We start from the raw sequence: 24296 nt of genomic DNA, 5'->3' as shown, positions 1-24296 counted from the left end.
CTTAACAGTACTCTATATGACAGTACTTCCTTAACAGTGAAATCCTGAGCTGTGTCCACACATCACTGGACATTGTGTTACGATTACAATCATTCACAAAAGGATTTTCCTGTGTGGACAGTACAATGCAGGTGAATATTGGCTATAGCACGATGTCCAGCATTGTGTGGATGCAGCCCAATGCAGAGTAACACCCTCCTATGACCACCCTCCTATGACCACTTCAATAGAAGAGAATGGTATAACTAACCGCTTAGGACTACACGGTTAAATTCTTAGCAGTGACTTGTAGGACACAACTCTGGAACACAGAGAGGGGCAGAACACGCACTGCAATGAAAAGGGTTGTTGTTTTTTAAAAGCCTTTACACACTGCAATGCAAACCACTGCTTGCAACAATGTACACATGTGCAAATGCTCTTCCCAGACATCATGGCACTAGCCAGGGATGTGGTCGCTTATATCATGCAGACAGGGGCTGGAAATGACTCATGTTCCACAGAGACCGAAACCTGATTCTTCATCCCTTGCTCTAGCCATGTAAGAACATACTCTACATTTTTTGCTCTGAAGAATTTTGTGCAACTTGCAAACTATTATTGTTGTAAACTTTTTCGTACACCAGCGGATAGCGTCAACTCACCAGTTCTATGTCCCCACCGTTTGGACTCTCAGCTGGGTTAGCCCAGGCCACAACAGAGGCTCATGATGCCAGCAAATCATCTTGGCCTCGTCTTGGCCAGAGAGACCGCAAAACACCTTGGCCACTGAGCTCAGATGGTCACAACAGAGAACATCCCATTAGATGAGAGGTAAGCGAACACCCATCTCCCAACCTGGAAGTAAAACAATACACTCACGGTTGAGTCCCACATCATGGTAAGTCAGGAGGGCCGGGCGATTTCCCTTTGGAGACCCTCGAATGACCACATGCAGCAGCCCATACGGGGTCTCGATATCATGCTCCTGGAAGAGAGACAGAGGAAATGCAAAGCTGTGAGTTCGGCCCTCAAAGTCTTTATTTAATTTATTTTACTTTTATTTATATCCTGTTTTTCTCTCAAATGGGCACCTGAAGTGGTTTACAGCATTCTCCTTTCCTCCATTTTTAGTTTCACAACAACCCTGTGGAGCAGGTGAGGGTGAGGCTGCATGAGTGGCCCAAGGTCACCCAGCGAGCTTTCACAGTAGAGTGGGGATTCGAACCTGGGTCTCCCAGATCCATGTCCAGCTCTCTAACCACTACACCACACTGGCTCTGAGCAACACAGAAACAGGAAGCAGACACAAGGCCGCAGCTCTTGGGGCAGGCAAGGATCGCTCTACAGGGACCCTCCCAGGGGCAGAACTGGAGCTGTGGCACTTGCTTCCATGATAGAAGAAGACGACAACGAAGACGAAGAAGATGAAGAAGACAAAGGAGGAGGAGAAGAAGAGTTGGTTTTTACATGCCAGCTTTCTCCACCACTTAAGGAAGAATCAAACTGTCTTACAATCACTTTCCCTTCCCCTTCCCCCAACAGACACCCTGGGAGGTAGGTGAGGCTGAGGGAGTGTGACTAGGCCAAGGTCACTCAGCTGGCTTCATGTGTAGGAATGGGGAAACAAATCCAGTTGACCAGATTAGCACCCGCCGCTCATATGGAAGAGTGAGGAATCAAACCCGGTTCTCCAGATCAGAGTCCACCACTCCAAACCACTACACCGCACTGGTTCCCTAGTTCACCAATGGGAAGAAGCATGTACTCGCAATGTGGATATAGGTTATGGTGTATCTTCTGGAGGAGAGGAGCAAGTTGTCTTTATGCAAGAATTCAGGAGCAGGAAGGAAGCAAGCAGTGCTCACCCGTGCATCTACTTTGCACATTTCCATGGCATTCGCAGCTCACCAGACTCACTTGTAGTGGTCCAGAATGCAGAATTCTGGACCTGACCTCAAGGGCAACACATTCTCCCCCCCCTCCCACCACACCTCTGACACAATGTTGTTCAGGACCTTGGACAAATCCCTTTCTCCCAGTCTGTTTCTTTTTGGCAAAACAAATTAACCATCTGTCTCATAGCGTGGTTATGAGAGGAGACACAGGAAGTGTTGTAAAACACCCTGTTCTTTAAAAGACAAAGTAACGCAAAATGAATGCGGCATATTTAAGTTTTGCAGATAAATTTACGATGAACTAGAATAAAAAGTTCAGATTCGGTTTCTCTTGTATCTTTTACATTTAGTGGAATCAGACCATCTTGACTTTTTTTTTAGGCTGCCTGCAAGTGCCTACCTGATCCATCCCTTCGAGGGTGACATTTTGGAAGGACCTGCTGCTAGTGGGCATGTGCAGAGAGCAACCTCTTCCTCTGTGAACACATGTTTATAGAAATGGCAGGACATCAAAGAGAGATCACTCAGCAGTGGAGAGGATTCCTCCACGGCTCCTCTGGCTTGTTCTTCAGGACAATACCCCTCCTGGAGCTTGGCTGGTGCTTTCCATCCTCAGCCCCAGGGACAGCATGACTCTGCCCTCTCCCTGTCACATGATTAGGGCTGTTTAGCTTGAAAAGAAGGGGGTTAAGGGGAGACATGATAGAGGTCTATAAAATTATGCATGGTTTGGAGAGAGTGGACAGGGAGAAGCTTTTCTCCCTCTCTCGTAATACTAGAACACAGGGTCATCTGATGAAGCTGACTGGTGAGAGATTCAAAACTGATAAAAGGAAGTATTTCTTCACACAACGCATAGCTGAATTGTGGAACTCCATGCCCCAGGTTGTGGTGATGGCTGCCAACTTGGAAGGCTTTAAGAGGGGAATGGACATGTTCATGGAGGAAAGGGATATTCATGGCTACAAGTTAAAATGGATACTAGTCATGTTGCATGCCTAATCTCTCCAGGATCAGAGGAGCATGCCTATTATCTTAGGTGCTGTGGAACACAGGCAGGATGGTGCTGCTGCAGTCGTCTTGTTTGGGGGCTTCCTAGAGGCACCTGGTTGGCCACTGTGTGAACAGACTGCTGGACTTGATGGGCCTTGGTCTGATCCAGCAGGGCTTTTCTTATGTTCTTATGTTCATATGACTCCCTGCCACATGCTTGCAGCTCAGTTGGTCTCTGGTTTAGAAAGGCTGATGACCACAGCCTTACAGAATACACTGTGCCCTTCGTAGCCACAACTAGTGAGACTCACCTGGGCCAGGTCAGAAGGTGCAACTTCTAGCCAGATTATACCCCTCTACTTCTCATTTTGGAAGCAAAGCTTCAGGTTAGGGATGGCAGCCTCCAGATGGGACCTGGGGATCCTCCACAATTTCAGCTCATCTCCAAACTACAGATATAAGTTCTCCTGGAGAAAATGGATGCTTAGGAGGATGGACTCTATGGCATTGTACCCCACTGAGGTCCCTTTCCTCCCCAGGCTTCATCCCCAAATCTAGATGTTTCTTAACCTGGATCTGGCAACCCTATCCCCCCCACAATCCCCTGCCGGGGGGACCTGGCAACCCTACTTCAGATACAGAGTTTGGGGGGACAGGTGATCTGGCAAATAGCAACTAAGAGGGAGAGGCATACAGAAACCTCTTCTGCCTAGCACAAGTTCAGTTCCCCCGTGTATACCCATGCAGGGGGGAGGGGGCATAGAATTCATCCTCCGAATGCAGGACATCTCCAGCTATATCTCAAAAATCTCCATTTCTCCCCGTCAGCTGATGATGACCAGGCAGTTAATGGGGTGACTCAACAGAAGATAGTTTTGCACGTTCCACTCACAAGGTAAAATTGGCACTACCCATGTATGGGCCACGCAGCAAGGCCGTTTGCAGAATAGCAACCAGAAGATAAGAGAAATAAAAACGAACCGTTAACTTTCAATCCCTGCCTACTTGCCTATGGTCCTTTTAACACACATAATGTCATTCACCAAGAATCCCATAAGAACATAAGAAAGGCCCTGCTGGATCATACCAAGGCCCATCAAGTCCAGCAGTCTGTTCCCACAGTGGTCAACCAGGTGCCTCTAGGAAGCCACAATCCCACCATTTCTTTTTGCCTCCAGCAAGAGGCCTAAACACCCCTGGGGGTTTAAATGAGATGCTGACAGACTGGTGCAGCAGACACAGTAATAGCCCTTCCAGTGGCAGAAGGCAGAGGAAAGGGCTGTTTAAGTTCACACACAGCCCTCAGTTTCCCTTTCAGGTGACCTGGGAGAGGGTCCAGAAAGGAGAAGGAAGGGAGAGGAATGACCCAGATCAGACTAAACAGATTTCTTCCCAGCCCAGCCTGGAGCCCAAGCAGGCAGAGGAATTCATAGAATCATAGAAGAATCATAGAGATGGGGCTATACAGGCCATCTAGTCCAACCCCTGCTCCATGCAGGATCAGCCTAGAGCGTCCCTGACAAGTGCTTGTCCAGCCGCTGCTTAAAGACTGCCAGTGAGGGGGAGCTCACCACCTCCCTGGGTAGCGGATTCCACTGTCGAACAACTCTTACTGTAAAAAAATTTGTCCTAATATCCAGCTGGTACCTTTCCGCCCATAATTTAAACCCATTATTGCGAGTCCTATCCTCTGCTGCCAACAGGAACACCTTGGAAGCCCTGCTAAGCACTCTCTTCAGGACCCCACAGGAGCAGCCACCCCCCTACACACACACACACACCTGCAAACAGGGATCTGCATCACCCATCCATAGAAGAATGCAGCGTGGAAAAACTTCCCTGGGACAGAAGGCTGCTCAGAAAGCCAGGAGGGGTGACTTGCCTTCTGTATGGAGTCACCAGCCTTTTGTCACACTCTTCCTCTCCCAACCCCCACCAGGCAAAGGGGGGGGGGATAGCCAGGATGAGCCCTGCATACTTGTCACCCACAAGGGATGCTCTGTAAAAAGAGCACCTGCCCACCCCCCACCGGCCCCGATCCTGAATCTTGGGGAACAGCATGACGCAGTGCCCATCACATCTCCGAGCAGTGCATTGGGAGCGTAATACACACATACACACTCCATAGGAGGAAGCACCAATAGTATGGACACTACCAAGGGCAGGCTTTGCTGAAGGTCAAGCAGCAGAGCCCAGAAGCGATCCAGCCGACCCTGGCTACGGCCAGGCATGCAGTCAGCCGGGTGGCATTCCCGCTGCAAGCTGGAAGCAAAGCCCCCTGTCGGTGCCTATGGCTTGCTTCCCAGGCTCTGGGAGAGGGGCTCACACGCAGCGCAGACAGGAGAGGCAGCCTTCTCTACAACTCAAACCTGTGCTCACCGACTCCTTTGCAAACGGGGCCGGGAGAACAGCACGGATCCCCGCTGCTGCAGAAAGCAAGGACCCCGAGTGGCGGGAGCGAGGCTGGGAAAGCAGCTGCAAACATGCCCTGTACGCCAGGCTGGCAGAGGGCACGTACAAACCACGCATGCCCTTGACAGGGCAGAGAGGCGTTCCCTGCAACGGCGGCAGCCAGGAACGGGGCTCTGCGGGTCCGACAGGCACCTGCAGCCATTTCCACCCTTGAGCTCACTGCAGAAGCCAGACACCTCTGCCTCAGCCCTGGCTCCGGCTGCCAAGGCAGAGAAAAGTGCTGTTGCTTCCCTCCAGTCTGGCACGCCCCGTCTCCTCCCTGGCCCCCACCTCGGCCGGCCCCTCCAAATCCGGGATTCATTGGGGAGACGCAGAGGCAGCTTTGTCCGGGTCAAGCTCAGCTCCACGGACTTTGTACGCTCGAACGCAGCCCCCCAAAACATGCAAAGCCATCACTGAGTACCTCGGAGCATGTGCAAAGTGCCTCCGCTGCACCACTGAATGACCCCAACTGGCCCCCACCTCTCTGGCCTGCCCAATATGAGGGCAAAGCTTCCCGGCTGGCAAGGGCAGTGGACTCACTCGCATGCCCCAAGTTCCCCTTCATTTCTTTCATGTCCCCACCCCCCGCAACAGTAGCCACGGCTCCCCTTGAGGACCGAGGCCCAAGGAGAACAAAAATCCCTCTGAAACGAAGAAGGGAGGTAAAACTAAGAGGATCCCTTGGCATCCGTGTGCCAGCTGGCAACAAGCCACCCCCGATGAGCAGTGGCACACACCGGCACCCTACCCTTGCTGGTGCTGCCATGTACCTACCCCATCCCAGCACTCCGGCATTTTGGGCCGCCTCTGTTCCCAAACAGATTCCTCCAGGCAGAAACAATAGCAGCAGCAGCTTCCTCGAGCCTGGCTGGGAGATGCTCAGCTCTGCAATGGGCTGGCGTCTCTCCGCTGCCCTTTATAAAGGAGCCCAGCCCCTGGCTTAACCCCTCCCTTGCCACCGCCTCTCTACTTCCAGGAAAGGAAGGAGTAGAGGGGGGGTGTAGCCTGCAGGGGGATTAGTCATTAATCCACCAGCTTCAAGAAAGAAAACAAAATCAAAAGGAGAAATCCACTCGGTCTCCATGTTTTTATTCTTGCACCATGTGGAAAGGAGCAAACACGCTGGTGCTCGCCAGTGTGCGCATCCACAACTACACAAGGATGCCTCCAGGATATTCCCACTCAGCTGTGGAGGGAGTCCCACCCCTCCAACAGAAAGGGGTCCAGGAAAGAGCGGTACCCTAAAAGAACACAATCCAAGGGCCAGGGGTGTTACTGAGATTTGCCATGAAGAGGGTTGCAGCCCACCTTCCCCAGCTCCAAGTGGCCCACAGACCAAACACGTTGCCAAGGAGGAAGTCTCTTTGGTCACCATTCTGTAAGGCGTGAGTTTCGGAGGCAAGGTGTTACATCGCTGACCTTGGATACAAACTGGGCATGCACTTCTCCGATGGCATTTAAATTACACCTGCCACTTTTCCATATCAGTTAAGGCCGCTGGGATTATTGCAATATATATTTGCATTGGTGTACTTCTAGTTTTTTGTTTCTCATGTTATGAAGAAATATCTTTTCTTAAATAAAGTATAACACACACACACACCCCAAAAAATTGAACATGCACTGAGCCGTCATGGTGGAGTGGATAGAGTTCTGGACTAGGAAAGGGGAGGGGCCGTGGCTCAGTAGCAGAGCATCTGCTTGGCAAGCAAAAGGTCCCAGGTTCAACCCCCGGCATCTCCAGTTAAGGGGACTGGGCAAGTAGGTAAGACCTCTACCTGAGACCTTGGAGAGCCGCTGCCGGTCTGAGTAGACAATACTGACTTTGATGGACCAAGGGTCTGATTCAGTATAAGGCAGCTTCATGTGTTCAGGGGCTGGTAACCCTAACCGTAACCCTCAGCATGTGTACCGACACTGGCATCCTAAACCATTTTGCTTGGAACCCAAGGCTGGATCTCCCCACTCTAACAACTGAGGCCCTAGCAGCGCTGCTGCGACCAGTGGGAACCCAAGAAGGCAACAGGCAGGCATTTCTCCACTGTTGCTTCCCTAGCCCTAACCCTAGCCCAGAACAGCCACCAGCCGCGTCCAAGGCGAAAATCAGACATGCTGAGAGCTTGGCTTCCTCCAAGCATATCTGGCCTAGTACAACCCATGTCTCCCTCCCACCATTTTGTCTGCTGCCACACCAACATCTGCATAGGTAGAGGTGGCATTTTCATGGCATTTGGGCCCCTCACCCATTAAAAAAAAAAAGAGTTGCCCATCCTTGGACTAGGACCTTGGAGGCCCAGTTTCAACTACCCAGGTTCAACTACCCACGTGGGTTTCAAGCCCACTTGGTGACAAGCCACTGTACCTCTCAAGGGTTGTCCTTGTGGTCAGTCACTCTGGTCTATCTGACCTTCCCCTCAGGGTGAAATGGCAGTGGGATGACGAATGTATACTGCCCTGAACTCCTTGGGGGAAAGGTTGTATAAAACTGTATTTAAAAACAATGATAAACAAATGGTGTAGAAGAAGAATAGTTGGTTTTTATATGCGCCGATTTTCTCTACCTTTTAAGGAGAATCAAGCAGGCTCACAATCTCCTTCCCTTCCCCTCCCCACAACAGACACCTTGTGAGGTAGGTGAGGGTGAGAGACCTCTAAGAGAACTGAGACTTAGCCCAAGGTCACCCAGCTGGCTTCATGTGTAGGTGTGGGGAAACCAATCCGGTTCACCAGGTTAGAGTCTGCCCCTCACGTGGAGGAGCGGAGAATCAAACCCAGTTCTCCAGATTAGTGTCTACCGCTCCAAACCACCATTCTTAACCACTACACCACGCTGGTTCTCCTTGTTCTTGTTGTGGGGATGCTCAAGCCTTGCCAAAAATACTGAACGTACATGATGCTGCCCTATATTGAATAAGACCATCAGTCCATCAAGGCAGTAGATCTCCAGGGTGTCAGGCAGAGGTTTATCACATCACCTACTGCCTGGTCCTTTGTTTGTTTTTTTACACTGGATATGCCAGAAATTGAACATGGGGCGTACTGCATGCAAAGCAGAGGCTCCTCCACTGAGCCACGGCCCCTCCCCCATGCCCTGCTCTCTCCCAAACAACCGGCAGCCAGCGCAAGCAAGCCAGAGTCAGGCCCCGTAACTGTCCTGTCAGGAAAACGGGTTGGAAAGAGGAAGCAAAACCAGGAATGGCTGGCCTACAGCCCCCTCCCTCCCTTCCACCTGCTAATGCCTCCCAGATAGCCCACCCAGTTTTCCTAAACCAGCTACAGGTAGCAGGAAGGAATCAATCTACCTATGCTCCTTTCTTTTGATCTCATACCGTGGTATCCATGCCATTGCTGCCAGTTTCAATTTGTCTCGTTTTTGTGGCTGATGTAAATGGTCCTTAGCTTTTCTTTTACAACATTTTACTTGGCAAAACACACTGAGAAGTAGAAGAAAAAAATGTGCTGTGGGGTTGCAACCAATTCCAGGGTGCTCCAGGTAAGAGAGGAGCAGAGGTGGTTTGCCATTGCCTTCCTCTGGGTCTTCCTTGATGGTCTCCCATCCAAGTACTAACTATGACCTGACCAACCCTGCTTAGCTTCTGTGCTCTGATTAAGCCAGGTTAAGTACAACCTTTTTGCAAGGAAGCTTCAGTGTGTGCAAGTGGAAAAATCAAGTGTGAAATCAAAGGTTCATCTCTGACAAGAGAGACTGAAATGGGGTTGTTTAATGTAGGGCAGAAAGCTAGTTAGAAGCAGGTGGTAGACATTTCCTTGGAAGTGGGACAGGGTGAAAGCAAGACACTCAAGAATGGTAAGGCAAGGAAAGGGAGGGAAAGAATCCAGGTTGTGTGAAAACTGTGGACAGGCTGCCACACAAATCCTTTGCAAGCGAGAGAAGTCACGGCACCTTGCCTGTTCCTTCATCAGCTGCCCATGCTGAACTCACCCAGTAGTAAGCAACGCACCTGCTCCATCACTCAAGAGCTACTCATGTTTGGAGTTGGTTGTTATAAAGCAGCAATCCCCACCATGGTGCCCATAGGTATGATGCTGCCAGCCCATGGGGTGCCTGGTACCCGCTTGCCACTTCAACACAGCAAATAGCCAGCCCTGGCTTTGTTCCACTTCTCTGGAGAAGGAGGCACTTCAGAAAAACCCAGGGAGCATCACCATGGCAGCCATTTTGTGGCGGTGCCAATGTCCCCTTCTCGAAATTCCAAAAGTGCTCACAGAATCAACCCAATTAGGGACTCCTGGTAAAGAGGGTAAGGCATGCACCAGTCCATCATCTTAATCTCAATCTTCATTTCTTTCCTCAGAACAAGACTCAGTTCGGGACAGATTACGGCACTTCATTTAACCTCTGAACCACTTAGATCGAGCGACAGGCACGCCCATAGGGCAAGCAGGTGAGCTTCGGGGCCAAGAAGGGGCCAAAGCTAGGCAGTGCCCATCCAAAAGCATCTCTGCACCAAAGCGTGGACCAATGTCAGGTGAGCCTGGGGTTTTTCCGGAAGTGAGGCAGAGAGCCAACCAATCTCCTCAAGATCACTGGCCCTGGATCAGCCCACGCCTGCTTGACTGCAGAACATCATCGGGCCTTAGCTCTGGCTTCCAGCTAACTGACCACAAGATGCTTCTCTTGCATTTTGAATTTGGCCTCAGACACCCAGGCCTTTGGCAGCATTCTCCCCTTGCCTGATGAATGACTATGAAAAAAGGCCCTGCAAATCACAGGGAGGAAGAGAAAAGGAATGGACCGGAAAAGAGAGCCAAAAAAAGAAGGGAAAATGGGACGGGAAGGAAGAAGAAGAGTTGGCTTTTATATTCCGACTTTCTCTACCACTTAAGGCAGAATCAAACCGGTTTACAATCACCTTCCCTTCCCCTCCCCACAACAGACACCCTGTGAGGTGGGTGGGGCTGAGAGAGCTCTAAGAGAGCTGTGACTAGCCCAAGGTCACCCAGCTGGCTTCATGTGTAGGAACGGGGAAACAAATCCAGTTCACCAGATTAGCCTCCGCCGCTCATGTGGAGGAGCAGGGGAATCAAGCCCGGTTCTCCAGATCAGACTCCACCACTCCAAACCACCCCTCTTAACCACTACACCACACTGGAAGACCAACGCAGGAAGAGATACAGGAGTTCTCAGAAAACAAGCTGAAAAGAGGTAAAGAGGAAAACACAGTAAAAGAAACCAAAGCAGGCAGGAAACAAAGTCCAGCATACAAGAGACTGGACTGGTGACAGGCAGGCCCTCGGTCTTATGGACAGAAGCCGAAGGCATGAACACCGCCAGCTTTTGCTCCACTCTAGAGTGGAGAGGGGATTTCTGCTTTACTGCTGTAAAGGCATCCGCAAGGGAAAAGATATCGATAAAGGAGGAATGTGTTGCGGAATTATTTATGTGAATACACTAGGGACCCCAGTCCAGGGAAGTCATGGCAGGATCACTGATACCCCACCTTTCTTCCCAAAGGGGACCCAGAGCAACCTACGTCATTCTCCTCGCCTCCATTTTATCCCCCAACAACCTTGTAAGGCAGGCCAGGCTGAGACAGCGTGACTGGCCCAAGGTCATCCAGCAAGCTCCCATGGCAGAAGGGGGATTCAAACCTCGGTCTCCCAGATCCTACTCCACTGCTCTTATCACTACACTAATGATTACAGACATGACTTCTAAATTAAATTAAACAACAGGGATAAGGGAGAGTACTGGAGGTTTATTGCATCTTTGTAATTTCTGTTTATTTACAAATACTCAAGCAGAGCGCTTGAGGAACTAGAAAGCGGACTACTAAATCAGGCAGCGTAACTGCTAATCATGCACAAGGTTCCCAAAAGAGAGCAACTGCAGCCCCAGGGGTGTCACCACCCTCTCCCCCTCTGTCTTTGCCCAAATTATAACTAAAAGGTTCCTTCCAGCCAGCGTGGTGTAGTGGTTAAGAATGGTGGTTTGGAGCGGTGGAGTCTGATCAGGAGAACCAGGTTTGATTCCCCACTCCTCCACATGAGCTGCGGAGGCTAATCTGGTGAACTGGATTTGTTTCCCCACTCCTACACGCAAAGCCAGCTGGGTGACCTTGGGCTAGTCACACTCTCTCAGCCCCACCTACCTCACAGGGTGTCTGTTGTGGGGAGGGGAAGGGAAGGTGATTGTAAGCCGGTTTGAGTCTCCCTTAAGTGGTAGAGAAAGTTGGCATATAAAAACCACTCTTCTCCTTCTCTATCCCCATCCATAGACCCTCCTGCTGGGTATCATACTCCAAAGGCTAGAAGTACCAATGAACCCTCAGCCCCTTTCTAAAGCCCCTGATAATCCACCAAGTTTGTCAATCAAAACCATTACAAAACACTACTCAGGACAGCCATGATACAAATACCTATTAACAAAGGCTATCTAGTCTCAACAGTGACAGCTAAAACATTTGCTTATTTACTGCTTATTTAAAATGTTTATATTCCACCCCTCAGCCCTGTGGTTCTCAAGGCAGCTTACAATTAAAAATTAAAACCCAGATCACAATAAAAACATCGATAAAATAAAATGAATGTTATCAACAACTCAAATATTGGCATCAGGGAGCAAATTCTACAAAAACAGCAAAAATGATTAGAAACCCAGCAACTAAAAAAATAAAAATAAAGGACACACAAACACATACAAGGGAAAAAACATATAGGGCAGCATTAAAATAAAACCAGCGTAGGGGTGGGGAATCAACATTTGCTATACTACATTCAAACAGAGGGAGAGGTAGAAGAAGAAGGGGGGGAGTCTAAATGTTTAGGCAAATAGCATAGAAAAGAACAAACGGAGAAGGCTTTGATCCCAATTCTGACCGGCCAAACTGCAGGCAATGAACACATGAAGCTGCCTTATACTGAATCAGACCCTTGGTCCATCCTTGTCTACTCAGACCGGCAGCAGCTCTCCAGGGTCTCAGGTAGTGGTCCTTCTCATCACCTACTTGCCTAGTCCCTTTAACTGGAGATGTTGGGGATTGAACCCGGGACCTTCCGCATGCCAAGCAGATGCTCTACCACTGAGCCACAGCCCCTCCCCGAAATTTCATGAAGTTGCCTTATATTGCACCAGGCCCTCGGTCCATCAAAGTCAGTATTGTCTACTCAGACTGGCAGAGGCTCTCCAGGGTCTCAGGCAGAGGTCCTTCACATTACCTACTTGCCTAGTCCCTTTAACTGGAGATGCCGGGGATTGAACCTGGGACCTTCTGCATGCCAAGCAGATGCTCTGCCACTGAGCCACAGCCCCTCCCCAATAAACTGAATAAGACTTCTGAAAATTACCTTAATTGACTGGAAAGTATGTGCAAGAGGAGGCAGACTTCATGGTATCCTTGGCTTTTATAAAGGCAATAACCATAATTTGAATTTAAATGAATCTGATTTTCAGGCATCAGCTGTTGGGGGTTTTATGTAAAGTTCCAAATCCCATAGCTACGCAACATCCAATTAAGCCATGCTGTCTTTAACAGTCACCTTCATTACACAATCCAGAGTTTGAACTAGAGGCAAATTTCTCTGTGTCAATAATGGATTTTTTAAAAAATACATATTTTTCCATCTTATGCATAATCCAGAGGTATTGCCGCCTTGTTTGGGGACAGAATTCAACAGCCATAAAGTATGTCATATTTTATTTGGCCATAGGGTGGTAAAAGCTACACTCAGCATGCAAGCATTATTAATTTATTCCATTTTAATCCCACTTTTCCTCCACGAGGCCTGAAACAGCATATAAAGTTTACCTCTCCTCCTTTTTATCTCACAACAACCATGTGAGGTCAGATAGGTTGAAAAAGAACAACTGGCCCAAAAATCTGGCAGTGAGCTTCCTGGCCGAGTGAGGCTTTGAACCCAGGTCTCCCTACTTCTAGCCTGGCACACTAACGACACCACCACACAGGTTTTTATTTTATTTAAAAAATTTCTGTGCTGCCTTTTGATGCAACTCAGGGTCCCCAAGTTGGCGAAAGTTAAAACATTTCAAACATTAAAAGTAGCCTTTAAAATACAAATATGTATATTTTATGTGTGTGTGTGTATATATACATTGAAAACAATTAAATAAAACACATAAATACACAAACATGTAGGAGGGCTAATAAAAATTAGTGAGGAAATGCCAAACAAAACAAAACAAAAGTCTTCTCCCACTGGCAGAAGACTACAATAGAGGGAGACAGACAAATCTTCCCAGGGAGAGAGTTCCAAAGTTTCGGTGCCATGACCAAGAAGGCCCTTTCTTGGGTTGCCACCTGTGTAGCTTCAGATAATGGGGGCACCTGAAGCAGGGCCTCCAAAGATGCCCTGAGTAGGCAGATAGAGTCATATGGGAGTAGGCTGTCCTTCAGGTATGCTGGCCCTAAGACATATAGGGCTTTAAAGGTCCAGCACCCTGATTCTCACACATGTTACATGTAATTTAATACTGTTCAATTCTACTAGTAAGGGAGATTGCTGTTAGGTTCTTTACACAGTAAATAAGACTAAGAAGCTTGTACTTCCTCAACAGTGAAATTCTTCACTAAGGTCAATACCAACATTAACATATGAGGAAAGAATGGTACAATCCAGAAGCAGTAGAGGGTTTATCAGATTCCCAGGACTGTTAGTTACAAAAGGACTACCCATGGCCTCAGGTTGTCAACACGGTGGTTTCTGAAGTGAAGATCTAATTAATACCATTATGGTCCTGCAGGAAGCCAGCGTGCTCACAACGAAACCTCAAGGATTTCATGGATTCATTTTCAGGCCTAGAAAACAAATTGTACAGTTTGAGGCACAATAACAGCCATGCAAGGTCAGGCCTGGAGATGCTGCAGAAATCTGTGGAGGGAAAGCCAAGGAAGTTTTTGTAGGCTTTAGGGGAGGGGCTGTGGCTCAGTGGTACAGCATCTGCTTGGCATGCAGGAAGTCATAAGAACATAAGAAAAGCCCTGCTGGATCAGACCAAGGCCCATCAAGTCCAGCAGTCTGTTCACACAGTGGCCAACCAGGTGCCTCTAGGAAGCCACAAACAAGATGACTGCAGCAGCACCATCCTGCCTGTGTTCCACCACACCCAAAATAATAGGCATTCTCCTCTGGTTCAAGTCCCAGGTTCAATCCCCAGCATCTCCAGTTAAAGGTACTAGGCAAGTAGGTGATGTGAAAGACCTCTGCCTGAGACCCTGGAGAGCCTCTGCCAGTCTGAGTAGACAATAGTGACTTTGATGGACCAAGGGTCTGATTCAGTATAAGGCAGCTTCATGTGTGTGTTCCACTGTTCGAAAGAGCCAGTGGCCCTCTGTCCATGGTGCTGAAACAGAAACAACAACTCATCAGCTGGCCTGGAGGAGAGGCAAACTTAGTCCATGTCCTAGGCATCTTAGAGGGAAGAGGCTAGCCTGGGACATCCAGGTCAGGGCAACTATGGATTACCTCTATTTTTTTGGGGGGGGGGGGTTGTAACTTCAGTCCAAACCAGCCCTGAGAATCACAAATGGGATTTCACCCCTTTTCATATATGCAGTGTCAAGCCAATGTGTGTGCAGTGGACAGGTCGCCAGGCAATTCTGCCAGCACACTGAATCATGTCTCATATTCTGTGCTTGTTTCAGATTTCAGTAATCCTAGCCCTAGTACAGCCCTGACCTGGATGGCCCAGGCTAGCCTGATCTCGTCAGATCTCAGAAGCTAAGCAGGGTCAGCCCTGGTTAGTATTTGGATGGGAGACCACCAAGGAATACCAGGGTTGCTGTGCAGAGGAAGGCACTGGCAAACCACCTCTGATAGTCTCTTGCCATGAAAACCCTAAAAAAGGGGTCGCCATAAGTCAGCTGCGACTTGACGGCACTTTACACACACACACAGCCCTAGTACATTGCTTGCTAGATGTCTCATCCTATTGAATGCATTGACTTACACTGTGTAATCCACCTTGAGTCTCAGTGAGAAAGGTGGACATAGTAAAATAAAACAATAATAAAGATGGTACACACTTGCAAAAGGTTTTTGTTGCATTCACACATTAAGTTATACACATAAAATACTCTTCCACAAACAATGAAAACCATAACATGAAGTTGAGTCTCAAGCAGGAAACCAGAAAGGTGACAGAATAATATTTCCAGTGGCCATGCCTTCCCCATGACTATTAAAACCAGAATACATTATGCAAAGATGCCTAAATCATGCCTATTGCCACAGATCACAGATTCCAGTCTTGCTTTGCCCAGAATAGTAGCATATTAAGAGTACAGAAGATATACAGAGTTGCATATGAGGAGAACAGGGCTACACAACATATAAACAGGCAGGACCTTTGGATATTGCTAGAAGGAACCAGCCATTTGTATACCCCTGATCAACAGCCTTTGTTTTGTTGCAAACCGGGTTAGGAGAAGAGAGAAAGGAATGAAAGGGGAGGATTAGCCAACCCTCAGAGAGCCATCTTGGTGTAGCAGTTAAGAGCGGCGGACTCTAATCTGGAGAACTGGGTTCGATTCCCCACTCCTCCACATGAAGCCTGCTGGATGATCTTGGGCCAGTCACAGTTCTCTCAGAACTCTCTCAGCCCATGTGGAGGCAGGCAATGGCAAACCACCTCCAATGGCAAACTAAATAAAAAAAGGTAAAGGTCCCCTGTGCAAGCACTAGGTCATTCCTGACCCATGGGGTGACGTCACATCCCGACGTTTACTAGGCAGACTTTGTTTACGGGGTGGTTTGCCAGTGCCTTCCCCAGTCTTCTTCCCTTTACCCCCAGCAAGCTGGGTACTCATTTTACCGACCTCGGAAGGATGGAAGGCTGAGTCAACCTTGAGCCGGCTACCTGAAACCAACTTCCGTTGGGATCAAACTCAGGTTGTGAGCAGAGCTTGGACTGTAGTACTGCAGCTTACCACTCTGCGCCACGGGGCTCTTTTAATGGCAAACTACCTGCCTTGAAAACCCAATGGGGTCGCCATAAATCAGCTGTGACTTGGCAGCCAAATCACACAAATATCCAACACTCACAGCACATGCCAAGTGTGTTATCTGTGCTATCTGGACAGGAAGGGGTGCATTTTCACAGGTCCTGCCCACATTTGGTACCATTTTCCTCACCATGTCATTGGAGGGCTTTTTAAGGCATTTAAAAAAACACAAGTGGAAATTGCTATAGCACTATAATGCTATAGCAAATTGTTTATTTTTTAAAAAAGTCTTCCAGTGGTGCAGCAGGGGAAAATGGCGGCCGACCGAGTAACACCTGCAGAAAATTCCATTGTGGAAGCTCTGTTCCACTGCAAATGTCTCTGCTTTGCTCTGGCAATGGGAACAACATGGAGAATCCTTGGCATTTGGAAGCATTCCAAAAAAGGCTGTGCACCTAATCCTCCAATTTGCTGTCTTTTAAAACAGGAATTCTAACATTATCTACTAGGGGTCAATGGCTTTCCCATTTGCATAACACTTTGCTTATCTGAGCCTGCTCTCATTTTGCACCCGAGGATGGAAGATAAAAAGGAAGCATTCACTGGGGCTACCTAGAGTTCCCAGTAAGGAACCTACGATTATAGAGAACTCATTATGTAGGTCCACTGGTAAACGTGTAGGGGCACAGGCTGGCAATTCCCCCCCCCCCCGACCTATTCATATGGGCATAAATCAGAGAAGAGGTGATACTTCTTTGGGAGAGAATTCCATTACCCTATGGCAGCAGTTCCCAAACTGTGCTCCACGGAGCATCTAGTGCTCCATGAAGAGATTGGAAAGAAAAATACTCGTCATTCAGTTTAGTATATAGGCACTAGGTGAAAATTAGTGCTCCGTGATTAATTTCTCTCCTGAAAAGTGCTCCGTGACTCAAAAAGTTTGGGAACGCTCTCAGAGGTACTTTGCCCCTGTGGTAATAATTGCACTGAATCAATCGTTCATGTCTTATCCCATGGCAGATTTTATGCAGAAATTCGCAGCAAATTTTTAGACCCTATTTTGACAAAAAAAGTCAAACTTTTCTGATTGTTTTAAAGCTCTTTTCTTGCTGAATAATCACTCTCCTGCTATAGTGGAGATAGTAGCACAATTTCTGAGACTTGCTATGAATGTTTGTCAGCAAGTTAAGTAGGGGGCTTTTATTAATTCCACCATTCTTTTATCTATTATGTTTTATCCTTGTCAGAAATGTTCAACTGCAATACATCTATGTTACTATGCAGACACCCCATGTTTCGATTTTATGACAATAAAGGAGATTGTTGTTGTTTTGTTGGGGTACCACTGCCCTATGGGAATGGTGCTTCTGACGAAAAGGAATAGTGCCTGGATATGCCCACTGGATGTGTGCATCATGCTGGATGCACGTTGCCGTGACACAGCAAGTCAAAAAAACGGAAATGTCCCAGGTGTCTGCACCACTTGGCAGCTTACCTATGAATTGCCACCCATCTCTCACGGCACTGTATCCCTTGCATCCAGCTACCCAGACAATGCTGAGCTGGCACCTCCTCAGACCTGCAGCCAATCAAGGGCACGTAATACTGCAATTTCTGCTGAATCAGGAGAGGCTATGGCTCAGTGGAAGAAGGTCCCAGGTTCAGTCCCTGGCATCACCAGTTAAAAGGACCGTGCAGTAGTCATACAGCATCAGCTTTGCAAGCAGCAGGTCTCAGGTTCAGCCTCCGGCCGCTAGCTGCTGCCTGTCAGAGCAAACCAAACTGACCTTGATGGACTAAAGACCTGACTCAGAATAAGGAAGCTTCATGCATTCATGTACTGTGACCAATGTATTGGGAGTGGGGCAGGCAGGAGGCAGCTGTGTCCCAACCCCAAGGACTGGTGTCCAAAACACCCCAGTTCCCCCCCCCCTCTTACCCCAGACGTCCCCAAGGAACTCTCAGGAGTTATTCCAGTGAGCTGTGCTTACACTTAAGGATCAAAGGCCAGCTGCCAGAGAGGCATCTGTTCACCCTGTCCCATTGCGTGTAGAGAGGGATGCTTGTCAGAACCACTGCTTCTGCACATGTCCTGCAGCACCTAAGGATAACCTGCATGTGTGAAAGAGGAATCACAGATGGGGAAGGGCCGTGGCTCAGTGGTAGAGCATCCACTTGGCATGCAGAAGGTCCCAGGTTCAATCCCCGGCATCTCCAGTTGAAAGGATCAGGTGGGAGGTGATGTCGAAGACCTTAGCCTGAGACCCCGGAGAGCATCTTGTGCAGCTTGTTCTGCACAGCCCAAAGAAAGACTTGGATGTCTGAACTTGAGCCAGCTGTCTGGCAGGCTAAAGCGCAGAAGCCAGAAATAGCACTACCTGCAGATGAGCAGTGGGCGCTAAAAACACTCAACCTGAGATGCTACACCCCCATTATGGCTGCCAGACGCTCGTTTTAAATGCTTCTCCCTTCTCCAAACTTAACCAATGAATGTCCTTCACCGAGTACCCTATCTCGACCTCGGAGCCAGCATCTCCCCCATCACAACAGTCCCTGCCATTTGGCATAGTGGTGTGGTGTAGTGGTTACAATGCTGGGCTATGATCTGGGAGAACCAGGTTCCAATCTCCACTCTGCTATGGAAGCTAGCGGGGTGGCCTTGGGCCAGTCACACACTCTCAGCCTAGCCTACCTCACAGGGTTGTGGTGAGGATAAAATGAAGGAGAGGGAACGACATAAGCCACTTTGGGTCCCCGTTGGGGAGAAAGGCGGAGTATAATGAAGCCAATAAATAAATAATAAATACAATTTATACAAGGGCGCACGGGGCACAAAAGGCAGCGAGGCCAAGTGGCAACCTACCTTCCAGTCCGTGTCCATGGCAGACAGGAAAGTATCGGAGTTCTCCTGAAAGAAGATAAAACCATATTAAAGAAAATGGTTCGTTCTCAAGCAGGCCCTGATACCCCTCAACTTCTAACCCTGCGTCGTGATTGTGTCTATCTTTTATTTCTCTTCAGCAAATTATCATTTCTGAAGGAATTTTTATCGCACCCATTCTCCCAGGAATGCAGGGTGGTACAGATGCTCCCCTCTGAACAACCCTGTGAGGTAAATCAGCCTAGTAGATACTGGGATGGATCCACACTAAATTTTCCACTAATGGAAGGGAAGGTGTAATTTCTGCCAATTCCCCCTTCCTGTTGCAGACCCCCGATTTGCCTCTCATGCTGTTCTCAAGGGTCCTCTTTCCCCCAGAAGCAGCATTTTGGGGAGATCTATGGGCTGCTGCCTGGGGTGGGGTGGGGGTGAGGAAAGTTCTGTTCTGCTGACAGAAGTGTTTTCCTGTCAGTGGAAAATTTAGTCTGGATCCAGCCCAATGTCTGTCCAAGGTCACCCTATGAGCTTTGCTCAGAGATATGAACCTGGGTCCCCGTGGAGCTCTGCAATTCTGTGTTAGGACCTTTTTAAAAAATGCAATGTACAGTTTCCGAGGCTGCAACTAAAAGGGACTTACAGTAATTCTTTTTTTCTCTTTGCTGAAAATCAACTCCCCCCGCAGCTGTTTTTAATCGGTGCAAGGGAAAACATAGAGGTGGTCATAAGTTTCCTCCAGCAAGGGGGAAATAGCTCCCATTCCTCACCAGTCTTTTCCTTTAAATTGCAGGCCCACTGCTTGCATTTTGGAAAGGAGAAACCAACAAAATAAAGGTGTAGTTCTGCCCTAAGCCCAACACACGGGCGGGGGGAGTGGAAGAGACCCTCAATGTACTGTTATTGAGAGTATTTTTCCCTTTGCAGAGTGTCATGCAAACCCTTTCTCTCTAAAGACCAAAAGCTTTCTCGGCTTCTACATTAATGGCCCTGCCTCTTCCCAAAAAATTCTAATAGACCATTAGGCACTCATAAAATAATCTGGAAGGCTGGGTAAAGATGGACAGGGCTTGGCTCTTATTTTCTTTTAGCTTTGTGCATTAAAGTTTTCTGAAAGTCGTCTGGATGAGATAAATCCCCACTGAGACTGGATTTATATACTTGCTTAATAAAAGTGTTGATACTAATAGCGAATAGGGAACTGGGTCTTTTCATCCCCCGATTCAGAAGGGGTCAACTGAAGCAGAGCTGGGATGGACACGTTTTGGGTGAGGAATAAAATGGCCGCGTTTACCAACGACACAACATTATTCAAGCAAATTATGAGTAGTTCTCTGCTAATTGGACAGTGGCAAATGAGCTTCAACGTAGACAAAGGCTAAAGCGATGCACACCGGGGCGGGGGGGGGGGGGGAACCTAATGTTATAGATGCCTGATCGAGTCTCAGCTGGCAGTGACTGACCAGAAAAGGGATCTTGGGAAAATGTCAAATTCTATTCTAGGGATTACTAAACAAGGGATTATAACAAAGCAGACTCTGTCGTAAATGCCCTTGTAGAGATCTACGGTACAGCTGCATTTGAAAAACTGAGTACAGTTCTGGTCACCCATCTCCGGGGAGATGTAGATCCTGGAAAAGATGTTGAAAGGGGCAACCAAATTGATCGAGGCACTGCAGTGCTTTCCCTATGAGGAAAAGCTAAAGAAATTGGGGCTTTCTGGTTTAGATAAAAGATAACAAAAGGAAGACACAGTAGAGGTTTATAAAATCATGTATGATCAACAGAACGTGGATAGAGATAGTTTTTTTTTTCTTTATCCCAAAATGCTAGAATTTGGCTGCACTCATTGAAAACTGATGAGTGGTAGATTCAGGGCATACAAATGGAAACACCTCTTCACACAATATAGTTAACCTGTGGAACTCATAGCCATGTGAAGTGGTTACAGCCACTAGCTGTGATGGTTTTAAAGGGGGAATGGACAAATCCACGGAAGTTAGCCATGATAGATGAATGGGACCTCCATGTTCAGAGGCAGTAGATCTTTAAAGCCGGTTGCTGGGGGAGGCAGCAGCAGAGGAATGATGTGGACCTCTGTGTTCCCAGCTGTAGACCTTCCAGGGTATCTAGTTGGCCACTGTGGGAAAGGGCATAGCCTGCTAAATGAACCCCCAGTTTATCTCACTTTGCCCCTGGTGCACAAATTTGTATTTTTAAAAAAGGGGACTTGTGGCATCTGCTTACCCAGAGGTGAAAGTGAGACAAAAGAAGTAGATATGTACCCAATGGGAAACAATGCCTTGCTGAAGTCCCTTTCAACTGGGTGGGGAGCAAAAACTTGTCTCCAGCCTTAGGCCCCTAAACGACATGAACCGGGAGGAGAGGAGGCAGGATGAACGGCTGCTCTTCCATCCGGCTACAAGATGTCCCCCTTCATGCTCATTCCTTTTGCAGAGGAGGCAGCACACGGTTGGCTCCAGAAGCACTCGGGGGAAGAGGGTCAGAGCTGGAGCCTCCCGTGGAAATCAGACCTTCAACTAATGCCCAAATGGGAGTCCCATGACTGGATATCCTGGTGTGTTTTCTGGACTCCAGAAAGAGATGTGAGGGTATGAATTGGGACTCCAGCACTGTCTAAGGGGGAGGATTCACTCTTCCCCAGGAAATTTTTTTCCTGGCAGGTGAAAAAAGACAGGTGCCCATACTGAACCACACTTGCACACTCTGTGCCATTTCCTTGGCTGAAGATGCCCCAGCCATCCTAGCTTTAACCAGACTGAAATAAATCAATGACAAATTCATTGATAAACCCATAGAAGACGACCCCCTTCTGGACAGGCAGGGGAGTGAGAGCAACAGAAGCAGCTGGTGGGGTCACTGGGTTGTAGCTTCCCTGCACTCAAATGAGCTGGAGCCTTCCTCCTGTGGCCCTGCAGAGCCTCTTCCTTCAAAGGGAGGGTCCTTAAGGTCCTTAAGGCCACAGGTACCAAGCTTGGTGTGGAGACAAGCAGGCAGAGGCCTGCAGCAGGGGGAGGGTCCCTTCAGACTTTTGATGAGGCCAGCTGGGCTTGCAAAAAGCTTCTACTGCCACAATAAATGAGTTATTCTTTAAGGGGCCACAAGATTAAGGAGCTAGCGTGGTGTAGTGGTTAAGAACGGTGGTTTGGAGCAGTGGAGTCTGATCTGGAGAACCAGGTTTGATTCCCCACTCCTCCACATGAGCGGCAGAGGCTAAGCTGGTGAACTGGATTTGTTTCCCCACTCCTACACACAAAGCCAGCTGGGTGACCTTGGGCTAGTCATTCTCTCTCAGCCTCACCTACCTCACAGAGTGTCTGTTGTGGGGAGGGGAAGGGAAGGTGATTGTAAGCCGGTTTGATTCTCCCTTAAGTGGCAGAGAAAGTCGGCATATAAAAACCAACTCCTCTTCTTCTTCTTCTAAATTGTGGGCTAGTTCGGCTAATTTCTTTGTTCGGAGGTATTTAAAGCACTCTCTTGTTCTAATTTCTACGACTTTGGAAATTTGTTCTTCTAACTCCTTTGACTGCCTTATTGTTCACATACTTTTTTTTGGGGGGGGGGACAGTGACTTGTTCTTTAGTTGGGCAAGATGTCCCCTTGGACAGACCACCTCCTTGTATTCCCCACCCTCCTTGGCTCAGCTACACAACCTTGTTAGCATCTGTTGCATCGATGGAACACTTTGAAATACGGGGCATATGTTTTATCTGGTACTCTGTATCAGAGATTTTAAAGAATATCTGCATTTGGAGAAGGGATCTGACAGTCCTAAGCAAAACCTTCTTCTCCCTTTTGACTAGTCCTACTTCTTTCACACACTCATTTTTTTTCTTCTTAACAGATGTTTTCTTTTGAAGTTAAATACAACTGTATTGGACTTTCTGGGCATTTTACCACTTGCGTATCTTCTGAATTTGAACACCGTTCCAAATTTTTTTATTGATACCCTACTTTGCTCTCCAATGGGGACCCAAAGCATCTTATAACAATCTCCTCTTTTTTCCCCTCACAACAGCCCTGTGAGATAGATAAGGGTACGAGTGTATGATTGGCCCAAGATCACCCAGCCAGCTGCAGTGGCAGAGTGGGGATTCGAGCCTGGGCCTTCCATATGGGGAGGGACTGTGGCTCAGTGGTAGAGCATCTGCTTGGCATGCAGAAGGTCCCAGGTTCAATCCCCAGCATCTCCAGTTAAAGGGACTAGGCAAGTAGGTGATGTGAAAGACCTCTGCCTGAGACTCTGGAGAGCAGCTGCTGGTCTGAGTAGACAATACTGACTTTAATGGACCAAGGAACTGATTCAGTATAAGGCAGCTTCATGTGTTCATGCGTTCGTATTCTAGTCTAACACTCTAACCACTATACCACACCAGTCCCAAAGGGATGTGACAAGAGTTCTCTGGTGCCAGATCCTGGACAGAGCCCACGGTTGCTTCTGCTCTTGTCCCACATGCCTGCCAGATAACAACTGGTTTGCAAACCAGTTTGCAGCCACATCTTTGATCAAGCTGCCCAAGGCACATCTTTTCCAAAGAGGAAAGGGTCCATGTTTCTGGATCCAAGAGGACCTGAACCTTCCATGATAAATGAAAAGGACTCACCAGCTCAGCATCCTGCCCTCGAAGCAGCGGCTTCTCTTCCGTGAATCGCATCTCATGCAGCCCAGCCATGGTCACTTCCTGAAGCAGAAGTCCTGCACCAGAAAGAAAACCAGGGACACGCATGTCAGCACAGCCCTGCAGCAGACGAGCAGCCTAGCCAGGGAGAAACAGGTTGCCCCCAGGAGATGCCAAGGCCTTGCACACCCAGGAAACGTCACGGGGAATTTGTTTATCTAGAAAAGGGATATTCCATCTTGACAGAGACTTGCTCCGAGGCAGCTCGCAAAGTACAACATCGCCAAATCATAAAGCAGCATTAAATCATTACATTATTAAAAATTCACCCAAAATATCACGCCATCCTAAACAGGTCTACTCAGAATCCTACTTCATGGGGCTTACTCCCAGGAAAGCATTCTTAGGATAGCCCCGTTCGCAGCCTGACGAACCTCGTAGAACAATCCTCAGGTTATAAGCAGACTGTAAGGACAGTTTTAAAAGATCTAACCCCACAGGTAAAAGCCTGGGTGTAAAAAAAAAAATGTTTTGA

The 24296-nt window shown here is 48.2% G+C and overlaps 1 protein-coding gene across 4 annotated transcripts in view; it reads right to left on the bottom strand.

Moving 5' to 3' along the window:
* The window catches only part of NDRG4 (NDRG family member 4), a 50727-nt gene extending 26889 nt beyond the window's left edge, over window positions 1–23838 (bottom strand). For 2 of the 4 annotated variants that reach the window (XM_056862256.1, XM_056862257.1), the window contains exons 1-3: window positions 23747–23838; window positions 19110–19154; window positions 862–967 (exon numbers count right to left, since the gene is read on the bottom strand). In XM_056862256.1, the coding sequence (XP_056718234.1) occupies window positions 862–967; window positions 19110–19154; window positions 23747–23815 (220 nt within the window). In that variant the 5' untranslated portion in view covers window positions 23816–23838. Of the gene's footprint in view, window positions 1–861; window positions 968–6098; window positions 6179–19109; window positions 19155–23746 lie in introns of those variants that run through there. The other 2 variants (XM_056862258.1, XM_056862259.1) reach the window with 1 other exon arrangement.
* Between the last annotated feature and the right edge of the window lie 458 nt (window positions 23839–24296).

The sequence above is a fragment of the Euleptes europaea genome, chromosome 17 (assembly GCF_029931775.1).
Source record: "Euleptes europaea isolate rEulEur1 chromosome 17, rEulEur1.hap1, whole genome shotgun sequence".
Taxonomy (NCBI): domain Eukaryota; kingdom Metazoa; phylum Chordata; class Lepidosauria; order Squamata; family Sphaerodactylidae; genus Euleptes; species Euleptes europaea.
This window is presented reverse-complemented; position numbering and strand designations above follow the sequence as displayed.